General features: G+C 43.0%; 1 protein-coding gene across 4 annotated transcripts in view; it reads left to right on the top strand.

Moving 5' to 3' along the window:
• fbxo9 (F-box protein 9) overlaps window positions 1–17,366 on the top strand; it is a 122,568-nt gene that overhangs the window by 83,166 nt on the left and 22,036 nt on the right. For all 4 annotated transcript variants that reach the window (XM_072498596.1, XM_072498594.1, XM_072498593.1 and 1 more), the window contains 3 exons: window positions 3,147–3,261; window positions 3,858–3,976; window positions 14,027–14,117. In XM_072498596.1, the coding sequence (XP_072354697.1) occupies window positions 3,147–3,261; window positions 3,858–3,976; window positions 14,027–14,117 (325 nt within the window). The remainder of the gene's footprint in view (window positions 1–3,146; window positions 3,262–3,857; window positions 3,977–14,026; window positions 14,118–17,366) is intronic.

Genomic DNA, 17,366 nt, shown 5'->3' with positions numbered 1-17,366 from the left:
GTGGATTGGCCATATTAAATACCCCTCCGTGTCCAAAAAAAGGGGTAGGCGGGGTTACTGGGTTGTGGGGATAGGGTGGAGGTATGGGCTTAAGTAGGGTGCTCTTTCTAAGGGCCAGTGCAGACATGATGGGCCGAATGGCCTCCTTCTGCACTGTAAATTCTAAAGCTTCACAGCTCTTAGGACTGAGGTAAGGAGAAATTACTTCACCCAAAGTGATCAGCCCCTATCCTAAGACTGCCCCTTTTTTTATAGACTCCCCAATGAGCAGAAACCAAGCCCCATCAGAATTTTGTACATTTCAGTGAGATCGCCCCTCGTTCTTCCAAACTCCAGGGAAATTAAGCCCAGTTTACTTGGCCTCTCATCACCGAACAATCCCTTCATCCAGGGACCAATTCCGTCAACCCTTGATGTAGTGCAAATATATCCTTTCTTAAATGTGGAGACGAAAACTGCACAGAGTATTCCAGATGTGCCCTTGCCAAAACACTTGCCTATTGAACAAGACTCCTTTATTTCTGTACTCTAGTCCTGTTTCAATAAATGGCAACATGCCATTGCCTTCCCAATTGCTTCCTGCACCTGCATGCTAACTTCTGTGTTCCTTGTGCAAGCACACCCAAGACTCTTTGAACATCAACACTTCAAAGTTTAAAACCTTTTTTTCAAAAAATTCAGTTTTTCCTATCTTACTGAAGTGAATAACTTCACAATTCCCTATATTATATCTGCCATCATGTTGCCCACTCTTTTAACCTGTCTGTATCTCTTGGCAGCCTCTCTTGTGTCCTCCCCACAGCTTACCTTTCCACCTCACTTGGTAGAATCAGAAAACTTTGATATGTCATAATTCCAAGTAAAAATAAACCTGTTTTAAATTTTTACTCATCAAATATTTCCTCTATTTTTACCGGCCTAATTTATCCATGTGTTCTGTGTTTACTTTATTCACAATATTTAAGATTCCATAGTTCTTCGCACCCTACACTTATAAGGACTCCATCCCTTTTCCTTCGCCTCCATCGCACTTGTTCCATCAGCCATGATTGAGTGGCGGAGCAGACTCGATGGGCCGAGTGGCCTAATTCTGCTCTTCTGTCTTATGGTCTTATGGTTCCGATGATGCCACTTTCCAAAATGGGCTACGAAAATGTGGTTCTTCTTCCTCAACCATGATTTTCCTCCTACATTTGTTGACAGGGCGCTCAACAGTGTGCGGTCCATCTCCTGTGCCCCCTCACAGAACAAGGATAGAGTCCCCCTCGTTCTCACATTTCAACCCACCAGCCTCCGTATGCAAAGCATAAACATAATTTTCGCCAACTCCAGCGTGATGCCACCACCAAACACATCTTCCCTTCACTCCCTCTGTCAGCATTGCTCAGAGACCGTTCCCTCCGAAATAATCTAGTCCACTTCTCCGCCATATCCAACACCTCTCCCATCACCCATGGCATCTTCCCATGCAATCGCAAAGGTGTAACACTGCCCCTTTACCTCTTCCTGCTTAACATCCCAGGCCCAAAACACTCATTCCAGATTAAGCAGCGTTTTCACTTGCACCTCTTTCAATTTGGTCTATTACATTCGCTGCTCTCGATGTGGTCTTTATATCGGAAAGACCAAATGCAGACTGGGTGATCGCTTTGCTGAGCACCTTCGGTCTGTGCACATTCAGGACCCTGACCTTCCCGTTGCTTGCCATTTCAACACAAGACCCTGCTCCCATGTCTGTCCTTGGCCTGCTGCAATGTTCCAGTGAAGCTCGACACAAACTGGAGGAACAACATCTTACCTTCCAGTGAGGCACGCTACATCCTTCCGGTCTCAATATCGAATTCAACAACTTCAGATGATTAGCTCTACCCCACCTCGACCCCTTTGCTTTCATCCCATTTCATTTTAACTGTCTTTTACCATTTCTTTCTTTATATATGTTTACCCCCCCCCCCATCGTATCCCCTTTCCTTACCCTTTCTCCCCTTTTCTGCACCTTTCTCCCCCCCCCCCCCCCCCTTCCCACATCTATATATGTGACAGTTTACCCTCTGCTGTTTGGCCTTTCACATCTTTTGTTCTCTCTGGGGACTGCCATTAGCACTCTTTCCCTTGGTTTCTGTGGCTATTAGCACCTGTTTCCCAGGGTTTCTGTGGCTGTGACTCATCTTTCATTCTCTCACTCCACAATATAAATATTTCCCACTTTCTCTGTCTTTTAACTTTGACAACGGGTCATCTGGACTCGAAACGTTAGCTCTTTTCTCTCCCTGCAGATACTGCCAGACCTGCTGAGATTTTCCAGCATTTTCTCTTTGGTTTCAGATTCCAGCATCCGCAGTAATTTGTTTTTATTTAATATTTCATTCACCTTGATTTTAAATGTTTATGTACCACCACTCTAGACTACTCTTTTGCTCTTCACTGCATGCATGTCAGCGTATATCACTTTTATGGATTGTTCATTGTCACTGGGCAGTAAACCTGGAATTTCCTAAGTTCATAATAGAAGCCACTGCAAATCTGCAGCAGTCAAGACCCCCTTGGAAAGGCGATCAATATGGCCTTGCCAATGTTGCCCACATGCATAAATAAAGTACTTGAAGTGTTGCATGAACCTCAAATCATAAAACCTCCGAATAACATTTTTTTAAGTTAACGTTCCACTTGTGTGCCTCTGCATTGTATGAGCTTTATACTTCATCGTATTGTCTCGATTAAATAAATAAATTTGCTTTCACTACTTGGTTTCTTTTACTGCCTCCTTACGCTCATCATATTTCATGCAGTATTAATCAATGTCACACTTTTTTAACTATTCAGCTGTTTACTTTTGTCTACATTCTCTTACAGCTAATCGATTGCATTCTGATGAAATAGGACCAACATCTAAAATAATTTGTGTTAAGCAACACAGCAAACATGGAATGAAGTTCCAGCTATTACAGACGTTTTGCTCCCGATTCGTTGCTTCATTTAAAAATAACAGATTTAATGTATTTTTTATTTCATTTTGCCTTTGGATTCAAAAATAGTTAGTCTTGGTCCAGTTTTTCAGATTGAGCTGTTGTAATCTAAGCAGAAAATAGTGACTACGTTGAGTTTGTTTCCTTCTCATTTTAATACATTGGTTTAACGTTTTGCAGAGCTCCCTTTTGAAGTCCTCATGTATATTTTTCGATGGGTTGTGTCAAGTGATTTGGACCTACGATCTTTAGAGCAATTGTCCATGGTCTGTCGTGCATTTTACATTTGTGCAAGGTATGATTTATAAATGAGCAACCTGCATCAAAAGTTCATTCTTTCTTGATTCAGTCAGAAAAGTGATAATATTTCAACTTTTGCTTATGAAATTCCTAACGTAAATTAATAGGTAAACTTAAAGCCTAATTGTACCATGTAACGTGGCAAGCATGCAGATTACAAAGGTTCTCGGTTAAATTATTGATCTGTGCCGAGTTGGCTAATCTCACCCAGGTTGCACGAGCGTCACTGCCTTTAACCTCAGCAACTATAGTTCTCTCTCATAATCTTTATCTTTGTGTTCATAGCAGATCTTTCCAAATTGCCTAGCAGTTTGTGATAGTGCACTTGAGGTTTGGTTGGGGCAGAATAGGAACATAGTAGCAGAACGGGAAGGAAAGTTAAATTGAGATCAAAATAGTTGCCAAGGCTACAGGCCTTTGAGATGCTTGATAAGCTGGCAAATTAGGTTGGCAAAAGAACAACTCAATCAAGTAGAAAGTGTGCTTGGAGCCTTTGCTGCCGAGAGAAGAAATGAGTGGACAGATGTGTACGTACATTGCGACTCGAGCATTTGTTTGTCTCCAGTCATTTTATTAATTTCTGTTTATCAGAGATCCTGAAATCTGGCGCTTGGCCTGCCTGAAGGTATGGGGTAGAGCATGCAGTAGCTTGGTCCTGTACACTTCCTGGAGGCAGATGTTTCTAGAAAGACCTCGTGTCCGATTTGATGGTGAGTTGATGATGAGCAACCTAAACTTTGTTGTGTAAACTATGTAACTAGGTTACCTGTGGAAGAATCTTTCATTTGCTTTGATAATACTGATTTTGATTATTTGCATGACCCAAAAAATTTGTTCACCTTTTATTTTTTTATTGAATTATTGGTGTTTGCTCTAGATTATCATAGAATCATTGGTAGAGACATACATTTCACTACGGAGGATATTAAAATTAATTAGTTTATGTAGAAATATTTGTCATTTAGAGGAATCATGAAAAGTTTTCTATCATGTATTTCACTAGCTTCCCCTTTTTCTATATTCTGATTTTCTTTTGGCAGTTGAAAGTTGCGGTTTTTGAACTACATATTTACAGTATCCAGTTTGTGATCTAAATCTGTTTGATATATAATTATATGAATCTTATCAAATACACTGCAAATACTTTTATGAACTGATGCAAACACCGGTATGAACTGATTTGCGTGGTTTAAAGAAATTTCATTTGTATTAATAACGTAAAATGTTGCAACTTCAGTATGTTTTGTAATTATAAATGCTAAACAATATAGAATTTCTGCTGTTCATTCTTCGCATGTTTTCTAATGATAGGCAATGGTGTTAAATCACCAGTTCTTGCTTCAATTCCTCCACCACTGAAGCAAAGTGGCAGCAGTGTGTACCATCTACAAGATGCACCGTAACCACTCATCCAGTCTCCAAACCTGAGACTTCTACCACCTAGGACAGGAGCAGTAGAACATCACCACCTCCAAGCCACACACCACCCTGACTTGGAAATATATCGCCGTTCCTTCACTATTGCTGGGTAAAACTCCTGGAACTCCGTTCCTAACAACAGCATTGTGGATGTACCTACGACACATGGACTGCAGCGGTTTAACAAGGCAGCTCACCATCACTGTCTCAAGGGCACATAGGGATGGGCAATAAATGCTGGTCTAGCCAGTGATGCTGGCATAGTATAAATGAATAAATTTTAAAAATTTGCACCTCACAGAGTGGAAGTGTGAGATTATCTCCCAATCATCCCAACAAATCATATCTAGCCAGCAAAGAAGTACAGTAATTTATTGTATATCTATGTAGAGTAAGATAGCATATATTTACCAGGGGCGTTCATTGACTGGTGATAGTGTGGTTTTTCCGAAGGATTTTAGTGAGTATGAAAAGAGGGCTGGCCAATGTTATGTTAATTATTGTGTTACATTTATAAATTGCTGTGTTGTTCTACTTGAGTCTGTTGCTGTATTTTACACAACTGCCTGTAATCATTCTAAATATTTCAAAATAATTCTATTAATAGTGACTATTTTAACAATATAATACTTTACAAAATTTAAAAATACCTAATTAGCTAAAATAGTATTAAAAGTCTTTCACTGTGCACCTGAAGTTTAAATTATTCAGCAATAACTAACTCCAAAGTCTTGAAGTGAGTCTTTGCTGCTAAACTAAAATGGTACTTTTTTCACTTTCCATGTACAGTGCTCCTTTATCTAATTTCCTGAAGATAGGAGAGATATTGTCCCCCTCAATGTCCAAATATATTAGCTGTCCCTTCGCCACCCTGGTAGCTACAGCTTCTTCAGATGTTCTCCATTTTTGGCACCATCTCTAGTCTACAGAGTGGTGGGTCAGTCCTTTCTGGAAAGCAGAGTTGTGCAGTAGTGTTTTCTGATCAGCCTTTCTGCATGGTGCCTGACTCTTTGTTGATCCCTGTATTGGGGTATCATATAACAGAAATCATACAAAAATGTGCACAGAGTGGAACAGGCATGTTCTTCCTCATTCACAGTACCTGCTGGAAGGTTAGTCTCAGTTAGTTTTAAGTCATCTTTCAGTGTCATATGCACATAAGCAGGATTTTAAAACATGAGAATTTTTTTTAAGGTTACTTTAATCTTGCTAAAGAGTCTTCTACATTAAAACATCAATGTGTCAGATAATTGTGGATGAAATTCATAAACATTTTAACATTTTTTTTAAATCACTTCAATTTTAAACGGTCGGTTAAAATCCACTTAAGTCTGATAATCCATGCTGAAATGTTACAAATATAATTCCATATTTAAAATTGCATCACTTACCTCTGATAAGTTCCCCTTTGCTGGTGCCGAGGAATCTTGGAACTGCTGACAGAAAAACCCCTCCCAAGATGACTCTGCACCAAACAATGTTAAAGTCAGCGTTAGTTGTGGACAATTAATCCCAATTGACAGAATACAGGTTCTTGCTAATTTGCAGCACAGATCAGGGGGGGACCAACAGCAAAGGCTCCCCCAAGCAAAACCTCTGGCACACACCAGAAGTCGCAGTGTCTTTGCAACTCCCAATAGCAGCAAACATTTCTGGTAACCACTTTTGGAACTGCAAAATCTGGCCTGCAATTTATTGAAAGTCTTGCTTTCAAACAAAAAAGGAATGACACCAGACAGACCACCTGGCATTGACTTAAGCACAGGAAAAGACAATGACAAAGCCAGCCCAGTCTACTCTGCAAAGTCATGCTTCCTAACATCTGGGGCGTTGTGCTAAAATTGTGAGAGCTTTCTCACAGACTAGTCAAGCCTGAATCACAGAATCATATCTTACATATATTGCCCCAGACACCATTGTCACCAATCTGGATATGTCCTTTCCCACAGGCAAGATAATCCCAGCAGAGGTGGCAGCTCAGTGGTGTACAATCAAGAGGGAGTTGCCCTGGGAGCCCTCAACATCGTCTTTGGACTCCATGAAGTCTCATGGGACCAGGTCAAACATGGACAAGTAAACCTCCTGTTGATTACCACTTCCATCTCCTCTAAGCCTATAAATTAGTACTCCTCCATTTTGAACATCACTTGGATGAAGCACTAACTGTGACACCGGTCAGAATGAACTCTGAGTAGGGGAGTTCCATGTCCATCCCAAAGAGTCGTCCCACCACAGACCAGGTTTGCCGAGTCTGCAACAGGTGGTGAGAGAACCAGCAATGCTTGTAGTATTCGGAATAAGGTAAATGAGTTGATGGCGCAAATCATTGTGAATGACTATGATTTAGTGGCCATTATTGAAACATGGTTAAAGGATGGTCACGACTGGAAGTTAAATATCCGAGGGTATCAAACTATTCGGAAGGACAGAGTGAATGGTAAGGGAGGTGGTGTAGCTCTGTTATTTAAGGATGACATCCGGGCAACAGTAAGGGATGACATCGGTGCTATGGAGGATAAGGTTGAATCCATTTGGGTGGAAATCAGGAATAGTAAGGCGAAAAAGTCACTGATAGGAGTAGTCTATAGGCCACCAAATAGTAACATTATGGTGGGGCAGGCAATAAACAAAGAAATAACTGATGTATGTAGAAATGGTACAGCAGTTATCATGGGGGATTTTAATCTACAATGCGATTGGTTTAACCAGGTCGGTCAAGGCAGTCTTGAGGAGGAGTTTATAGAATGTATCCGCGATAGTTTCCTAGAACAGTATATAATGGAACCTACGAGGGAACAAGCGGTCCTCGATCTGGTCCTGTGTAATGAGACAGGATTGATTCAGGATCTCATAGTTAGGGATCCTCTCGGAAGGAGCGATCACAATATGGTGGAATTTAAAATACAGATGGAGGGTGAGAAGGTAAAATCAAGCACTAGTGTTTTGTGCTTAAACAAAGGAGATTACAATGGGATGAGCGAAGAACTAGCTAAGGTAGACTGGGAGCAAAGACTTTATGGTGAAACAGTTGAGGACCAGTGGAGAACCTTCCAAGTGATTTTTCACAGTGCTCAGCAAAGGTTTATACCAACAAAAAGGAAGGGCGGTAAAAAGAGGGGAAATCGACCGTGGATATCTTAAGGAAATAAGGGAGAGTATCAAATTGAAGGAAAAAACATACAAAGTAGCAAAGATCAGTGGGAGACTAGAGGACTGGGAAATCTTTAAGGGGCAACAGAAAGCTACTAAAAAAGCTATAAAGAAGAGTAAGATAGATTATGAGAGTAAACTTGCTCAGAATATAAAAACAGTAAAAGTTTCTACAAATATATAAAACAGAAAAGAGTGGCTAAGGTAAATATTGGTCCTTTAGAGGATGAGAAGGGAGATTTAATAATGGGAGATGAGGAAATGGCTGAGGAACTGAACAGGTTTTTTGGGTCGGTCTTCACAGTGGAAGACACAAATAACATGCCAGTGACTGATGGAAATGAGGCTATGACAGATGAGGACCTTGAGAGGATTGTTATCACCAAGGAGGTAGTGATGGGGCTAAAGGTAGACAAGTCTCCTGGACCTGATGGAATGCATCCCAGAGTGCTAAAAGAGATGGCTAGGGAAATTGCAAATGCACTAGTGATAATTTACCAAAATTCACTACACTCTGGGGTGGTCCCGGCGGATTGGAAATTAGCAAACGTGACACCACTGTTTAAAAAAGGAGGTAGGCAGAAAGTGGGTAATTATAGGCCAGTGAGCTTAACTTCAGTAGTAGGGAAGATGCTGGAATCTATCATCAAGGAAGAAATAGCGAGGCATCTGGATAGAAATTGTCCCATTGGGCAGACGCAGCATGGGTTCATAAAGGGCAGGTCGTGCCTCACTAATTTAGTGGAATTTTTTGAGGACATTAACAGTGCGGTAAATAACGGGGAGCCAATGGATGTGGTATATCTGGATTTCCAATAAGCCTTTGACAAGGTGCCACACAAAAGGTTACTGCATAGAATAAAGATGCATGGCATTAAGGGGAAAGTAGTAGCATGGATAGAGGATTGGTTAACTAATAGAAAGCAAAGAGTGGGGATTAATGGGTGTTTCTCTGGTTGGCAATCAGTAGCTAGTGGTGTCCCTCAGGGATCAGTGTTGGGCCCACAACTGTTCACAATTTACATAGATGATTTGGAGTTGGGGACCAAGGGCAATGTGTCCAAGTTTGCAGACGACACTAAGATAAGTGGTAAAGCAAAAAGTGCAGAGGATACTGGAAGTCTGCAGAGGGATTTGGATAGGCTAAGTGAATGGTCTAGGGTCTGGCAGATGGAATACAATGTTGACAAATGTGAGATTATCCATTTTGGTAGGAATAACAGCAAAAGGGATTATTATTTAAATGATAAAATATTAAAACATGCTGCTGTGCAGAGAGACCTGGGTGTGCTAGTGCATGAGTCGCAAAATGTTGGTTTACAGGTGCAACAGGTGATTAAGAAGGCAAATGGAATTTTGTCCTTCATTGCTAGAGGGATGGAGTTTAAGACTAGGGAGGTTCTGCTGCAATTGTATAAGGTGTTAGTGAGGCCACACCTGGGGTATTGTGATCAATTTTGGTCTCCTTACTTGAGAAAGCACGTACTGGCACTGGAGGGTGTGCAGAGGAGATTCACTAGGTTAATAGCAGAGCTGAAGGGGTTGGATTACGAGGAGAGGTTGAGTAGACTGGGACTGTACTCGTTGGAATTTAGAAGGATGAGGGGGGATCTTATAGAAACATAAAAGATTATGAAGGGAATAGATAGGATAGATGCGGGCAGGTTGTTTCCACTGGCGGGTGAAAGCAGAACTAGGGGCACAGCCTCAAAATAAGGAGAAGTAGATTTAGGACTGAGTTTAGGAGGAACTTCTTCACCCAAATGGTTGTGAATCTATGGAATTCCTTGCCCAGTGAAGCAGTAGAGGCTCCTTCATTAAATGTTTTTAAGATAAAGATAGATAGTTTTTTGAAGAATAAAGGGATTAAGGGTTATGGTGTTCGGGCCGGAAAGTAGAGCTGAGTCCACAAAAGATCAGCCATGATCTCATTGAATGGTGGAGCAGGCTCGAGGGGCCAGATGGCCTACTCCTGCTCCTAGTTCTTCTGTTCTTATGTTCAATGAGGAAAAGCATATTTGACTTCATTCTCAAACTCACCAACCTGCCTGCTGCAGATGTATCTGTCCATGACAGTATCGATAGGAATGACCACCACACAGCCCTTGTGGAGTCAAAGTCTCGTTTTCATTTTGAGGATACTCTTCACGTGTTGTGTGGAACTACCACCATGCTAAATGGGATAGACTTCAAACATATCTAGCAGCTCGAGACTGGGCATCCATGAACCGTTGTGGGCCATCAGCAGCAGCACAATTGGACTCTACCACCGTCTATAACTTTATGGCCTGGCATATTCCCCCACTCTACCATTATCACTAAGTCAGGGTATCAACCCCTGTTTAATGAAGAGTGCGGAGGGCATGCCAGGACAACAGACATACCAAAAAATGAGGTGTCAACCTGGTAAAGCTACAACACAGGACTACTTGCGTGCCTGACAGCATAACCAGCAAATAATAGAGCTAAACAATTCCACAACCAATGGATTGGATCTAAACTCTGCAGCCCTGCCGCATCCAGCCGTGAATGGTAGTGGACAATTAAACAGCTCAAGAGGAGAAGGCCCCACAAAATCCCCATCATCAATTCTGGGGGTTCCCAGCACATCAGTGCAAAAGGTAAGGCTGAATCATTTCCAATAATCTTCATCCCGTAACAACCTCCCCGAACAGGCGCCGGAATGTGGCGACTAGGGGCTTTTCACAGTAACTTCATTGAAGCCTACTTGTGACAATAAGCGATTTTCATTTCATTTCATCCAAAGTGCCAAAGATATGATCCATCTCGGCCTCCTTTGGAGGCCCCCAGCATCACATTTGTCAGTCTTTATTCAATTTGATTCACTCCACGTGATATTAAGAAACGGCTGAAGGCACTAGATACTGCAAATGGTATGGGCCCTGACAATACTCTGGCAATAGTACTGAAGACTTGTGGTCCAGAACTTGCCATGTCCCTAGCAAAGCTGTTCCAGTATAGCTACAATATTGGCATTTACCCAGCAATGTGGAAATTGCCCAGGTATGTCCCGTACACAAGAAACTGGACAAGTTCAAGCCAGTCAATTACTGCCCCATCAGTCTACTCTCGATCAATAACGTGATGGAAGGGGTCATCAACAGCACTATCAAGTGGCACTTGTTTAGCAATAACTTGCTCACTGGGTTCTGCCAGGGTCACTCAGCTCCTGACCTTATTACAGCTTTGTTTGAAACAAAGACAAAAGAGCTGCAAGCCAGAGATGAGTTGAGAGTGACTGCCCTTGACATCAAAGCAGCATTTGACAGAGTTTGACATCGAGGAACCCTAACAAAGCTGGAGTCAATGGGAAACCAGGAAAAGCCCTTTGCTGGTTGGAATCATACCTGGCAGACAGGAAGATGGTTGTGGTGGCTGGAGGTCAATCATCTCAGCTCCAGGACAACATCACTGCAGAGTTCCTCAGAGTAGTTTCCTGGCCCAAATATCTTCAGCTGCTTCAACAATGACCTTCCTTCCATCACAACTTCAGAACTGGGGATGTTCATTGAAGATTTGTTCAGCACCATTCGCAAAACCCTCCGATACTAAAGCAGTCCATGTCCAAATGCAGCAATACCTGTACGGTATCCAGGCTTGGGCTGACAAGTGGCAACACAAGTACGAGACAATAAATATCGGCAACAAGGGAGGATCTAACCATCGCCCTTGTCATTAAGTGACATTACCATCACAGAATCCCTCACTATCAACATCCTGGAGGTTACTATTGACCAGAAACGGAGCTGGACTAGCCATATAAATGCTGTGGCTGCATGATTATTATTATTTAAATTGAGAGTGGTGGATACTCAGTGAGACCTTGGTGTCCTTGTGCACCAGTCGCTGAAAGTAAGCGTGCAGGTACAGCAGGCAGTAAAGAAGGCAAATGGTATGTTGACCTTCAAAGCAAGAGGATTTGAGTAGAGGAATGGCGATGTTTTACAGCAATTCTATCTGGCATTGATGAGGCCACACCTGGAGTATTGTGTGCAGTTTTGGTGTCGTTATCTGAGGAAGGATGTTCTTGCTATGGAGTGAGCACTGCGAAGGTTTACCAGGCTGATTACTGGGATGGTGAGACTGTCATATGAGGAGAGACTACGTCAGTTTGGATCATATTCATTGGAGTTTAGAAGAGTGAGAGGGTATCTTATAGAAACTTAGAAAATTCTAACAAGATTAGACAGGGTAGATTTAGAAAGAATATTCCTGATGGTGGGGGAGTCCAGAACTAGATAGAGGTCATAGTTTGAGGATAAGGACCTTTTTGGACTGAGGTGAAGAGAAATCTCTTCACCCAGAGAGTGTTGAATCTGTGGAATTCACTACCACAGAGAGTAGTTAAGGCAAAATGTTGTGTGATTTCAAGAAGGAATTAGATGTAGCTCTTAGGGCTAAAGGGATCAAGGGATATGTGGCGAAAGTGGGGTCAGGGTATTGAACTTGATTAGCCATGCTAATGGCAGAGCAGGCTCAAAAAGGGCAGAAAGGCCTAATGTTTCTATTTTCTATATATGTTTCTATGTAAGAGCACGTCAAAGGATATGAATCTTGCAGTCAATAATTCACCTCCCACTCCCCAAAGCCTGTCCATCATCTACAATGCACATGTCAGGGGTGTTATGGAATATTCTCCACTTACCTGGATGCGTGCCGCTCCAACAACTCTTGACAAAGCAGCCTGCTTGATTGGTACCCCACCCACAAACATTCACTCCCTGCACCACAGACACACAGCAAGATGCACTGCAGGAACTCACCAAGGCTCCTGAGGCAGCACCTTCCAAATCCATGACCTTGACCATCTAGAAGGACAAGGTCATTAGACGCATTGGAACATCACCACTTGCAAGTTCCCCTCCAAGCCCCACACTATCCTGACTTGGAAATATATTGCCGTTGCTTCACAGTCTCTGGTTTAAAATCAGGAACTCTCGCCCTAACGGCACCTTTGAGTGTACCTGCACCTCAGGAACTGCAGCGCTTCAACGAGGCAACTCAAGACCACCTTCTCAAGGGCAACTTAAGGGAGGGCAATAATTGCTGTCCTAACCAGCGAAGCCCACATCCCATAAAATTAATGATAAAACAACACAAGTCATATAAGAACATGTGATATTCCTTGTAGGTGGCGCAAGAACTGATATCACCCTCAATCATAGATAAATTTGTTGTATCTTGCAGACTGACTCATTCTCTTCACAGTTGACTCAGCAATTGCTTTAATTTGCTTAGAAAAGCAAAGTCAAGCCCCAGTAAGAGGGAGAGAAAATCCGATAACATCTAGTTAATGACATTGACAAAGACCTTGGTGTCGATTGCTAACCTGTTTCTTCGTCTGTGGTGGAGGGAAACCAAAAGTAGAGGAAATGGGGGGGGGGGGGGGGTGCATTACAAAAAACATTCCAGAATGTGAAGTGCAATCCCATTAATAGTTTCCAAGGTTTAATTTCAGAAATGTCAGTGCCAGATTGTGACAAGCCCAACAATAGGAAGCTCCAGGTGTTCTGTATGCCTGACGTCTCTTTTCAATGTGTTAACATTCCTTAATGTAAAGGTTCCAGTGTTTAACAATGGTATAGCTAAAGGAATCCACAAATATGATATCCACACTAGAAAATACCGAATGTTAATTCTGATCTCTATTGAATTTGCCAGAAATGGGAATATTCTATGCTTGAGTCTTTTGAATCCGGTTTTGATTTTATTTATTGGTGATTACCACCCCACACCACCACCACACCACCCTTCACCCATTCCAGTGTTGACACCTTGTGGTCCTGGAGGGGCACCATAACCAAGCTGCATAATGTAGTGTCGCTATGTTCAATTCCAGCCACGGTTATTGAATAAAATTTGAACCTTCACGCATTGTGAAGTGTTAAGATCATAACTAGAGAATTTGTAAATTTTAGCGATGATGTTCATTCTTTCTTCAGAAACATGAAATAATGTCATCCTTATTGCCGGGGAGGGGGTGGAATTCTGTTCATTCACTCATAGCAAACCATTTCCATGTAGATAATTTCAAAGTAAATTCATAAAGCTTGTAAACCAAAGAATATAGATATTTCAAAAGGAAAAAAGTCAGAGTAATGACAATATGGTTTTAGATTGATGATGGACTGATACTTGATACCTGCTAACAATGTTGATAATTTTTGTAGGTGTTTATATCAACAAGACAACCTATATACGTCAAGGAGAGGAGTCTCTCGATGGTTTTTACAGGGCTTGGCATCAGGTGGAATATTACAGGTACTTTCTCCTTTTTCTTTAAAGAAGACAGGATCAGTAGCGGAAGACAGAATCAGTAGTTTAAAATGACAATTATGTAGAGAATCAAAACCTTACTGTACAGGTGTTTTGCTATTGTGGGCATGTTCTCTCCTGAGCTCATTTGATTAAAGTCAATCACTTAACAGTAACCAAGTCTATAAAATTCTTGTCAAATATATCTAGTAGAATTGAACAATAAGATGAAACAAAATTACATATGTTTAACAGGGAAAAAATGCCCTTTTGGGTATTCCATGTGTTTTTAATCGGTAGGTCAGAATTTCTATTTTTAAAATTTGTATGCCTACATCTACAAGCCCTTTGACAGTCGGTGAATTGATCCAGGTGCGGTGTCAGTTTTGCTGTTATAGAGCTCCACTACTCCTGCCCTGGATACACATCTAGCGATGTTGATCATTTTTTGTCCCCCTGAACTGCTGTTTACTTTTTGCGCCCTCCCAATTATAATTTCCTTTTAACTGATTTTTTTCGATGTTGTTTAATTAAAAACCGTAACGGCTGGAAATGATTCTGTTCTTATTTCTGATTTCCTGCATCCACACTAATTTGTTTTTTAGAATCAGAAAAGTGATTTGGGTTATCAGATGTATGTTATGTAAATTAAAGAATATTAGTTAATTAAATACTAATTTCTGAGAACCACCTCATCGATGTTCTCAAAGTAGTTTAATTTTTACTGGTATTTTTGGCAGAACTTTAGTTTTCCAAAATAGAAGGTGACACCTGTCTGTGGCTCAGTAGGTACATGCAACACTAGGGGAATAATTTACCAACCCTTCCCTTTGGCGGGATCTTCTGAACCCTTAGCAGCGGGTCAGGCGAGCCACGCAAAACGCTGTAGACCTCGGCAGGACTGGAAGATCTCAATGGCAAGCGGCCTCTGCCACAGTAAAATTCAGCCCTAGGTGACGTACTGAATCCTACAAACCTCAAAGGATTTCAGCATTTGAACTGAGTAAGTTGTGATGATTGGACGTCAATCATCTCAACTCCAGAACATCACTGCAGGAGTTCCTCAGAATAGTGCCCTAGGCCCAACCATCTTCAGCTGCCTCATCAATGACCTGCCTTCCATCATAAAAGCCTGTCAACCACCTACAAGGCACAAGTCAGGAGTGTAATGGAATGCTCTCTGCTTGCCTGGATGAGTGCAGCTCCAACAACACTCAAGAAGCTCAATACCATCCAGGACAAAGCAGCCGCTTGATTACTCTTCCTTCCACAAACATTCAAACCCTCCACCACTGACGAACCGTGGCAGCCTTGTGAACCACCTATAAGATGCACTGCAGTAACTCACTAAGGTTCCTTAGACAGCACCTTCCAAACCCACGACCACTACCATCGAGAAGGACAAGAGCAGCACAACCCTGGGAACCCCACCACCTGGAGGTTCCCCTCCAAATCACTCACCACCCTGACTTGGAAATGTATCGCCATTCCTTCACTGTCGCTAGGACAAAATCCTGGAACTCCCTCCCAACAGCACAGTGGGTGTACCTACATCCGAAGGATTGCAGCAGTTCAAGAAGGCAACACCACCACCTTCTGAAGGGCAACTAGGGATGGGCAATAAATTCTGGCCTAACAAGCGACGCCCACATCCTTGATGAATTAAGTTGGGAGAGATAACGAGGAACAGTATAATTCATATTATAATTGTTTTATACCCTTCACCTAAGAAGGAGAAAATTAGCCAAGACTCCTAGTTCTGATCACCAGGCATTGAGACCCTTGGCAGAATGTCTGTTTTATGTAGATATTGAGCAAGGACTGATTTTCGAGTGGCCTATGGTCAAACAACAATTGGGCACCTTTAACAGAGTAAAACATCCCAAGGTGCTTCACAGGAGCATTACCAAACAAAATTTACACCGAACTGTGAGATATTAGGACAAGAGTCACAGAAGTAGGTTTTAAGCAGCATCTTTAAAGAGGTGTGACAGGCATAAATGATGAGGGAGGAAATTCCAGAGTTTTGGGCATGGACAGCTGAAGGCACAATTGCCAATAACGGAGCAATGACAATAAAGGATTCGTCACAGGCTGGAATTAGAGAAGCACAGAATGCTTGAGGTTTGTGGGGCTAGGTTGCACATATGGAGAGGATCAAGGTATGGAAAGATTTGAAAACAAGAATGTTTAAAATTGAGGCGCTGGTGGGTTGGGAGACAATATAGGTCACCAAACAGAAAGGTTATGGGAGAAATGGCGCTGGATTTGGAGACTATGTTCCCAGGCCAGCGCAAAAACAATTACACCAGGAAAACTGGCGCAAAACGGCCACCGATTCAGTTTTGCTGTGGGCTAACAGGAAGGCAGCGTAGAGCACCCGGCTCTAGCTGCCGATACGCCCCAGAGAATTTCCAGGTCCGTGGCCTCGCATGCGCACGGCGGCGGCCTGCAGCAGCCGTGTATCATGGCGGATGCCGCTCGCAGATCCAGCCTGCAAAATAGTCGTCTCCACCCCCCCACCCCCCCCCCCCCTTTGGCCGGCCTGCGCCCCCCGGACCACCCCCACCACAGTGCCCCCAGCCCCAAATATGTCCACCCCTGCTCGGGAATCGGCCCTCCCCCGACTGTGGTGGCGCTGGACTGACTTCCCAGCCACCATGCTGAGTTCCCAATGGGTGAGTCCACACGTGTCCCACAACGCCTGTGACGCGGCCGGTCGGGGACGGAGCATCGCGGGCCGGGCCTCAGCCAATGCACAGAGGCCATGGCTATGGCGTGCGGCGTACTCTGCGAGTATGGCGCTTTTCAGGGGGCTGAGCATCGCGAAAGTGCGCCGCCCCGATTTCGTCAACATTGGGGATTCTCCGCCCCGTCGCCGAATGCGATTTCGGCATCAAGGATTGGGGAATCAAGCCCCAGGGGTTGATGCAAGTTAGGGAACCAGCAACAGAATTTTAATGAACTCATGATCAGCACGGTAGCACAGTGGTTAGCTCAGTTGCTTCACAGCTCCAGGGTCCCAGGTTCGTTTCCCACTTGGGTCGCTGTCTGTGCGGCGCCTGCACGTTATTCCCGTGCCTGCGTAGTTTTCCTCCGGGTGCCCCGGTTTCCTCCCACTGTCCAAAGATGTGTGGGTCAGGTGGATTGGCCAAGCTAAATTGCCCTTGGTGTCCAAAAAGGTTAAGTGGGGTTATGGGGATAGGGTGGAGGCTTGGGCTTGAGTAGGGTGCTGTTTCCAAGGGCTGGTGCAGA

This window comes from Scyliorhinus torazame, chromosome 4 (genome assembly GCF_047496885.1).
Source record: "Scyliorhinus torazame isolate Kashiwa2021f chromosome 4, sScyTor2.1, whole genome shotgun sequence".
NCBI lineage: Eukaryota > Metazoa > Chordata > Chondrichthyes > Carcharhiniformes > Scyliorhinidae > Scyliorhinus > Scyliorhinus torazame.
This window is presented reverse-complemented; position numbering and strand designations above follow the sequence as displayed.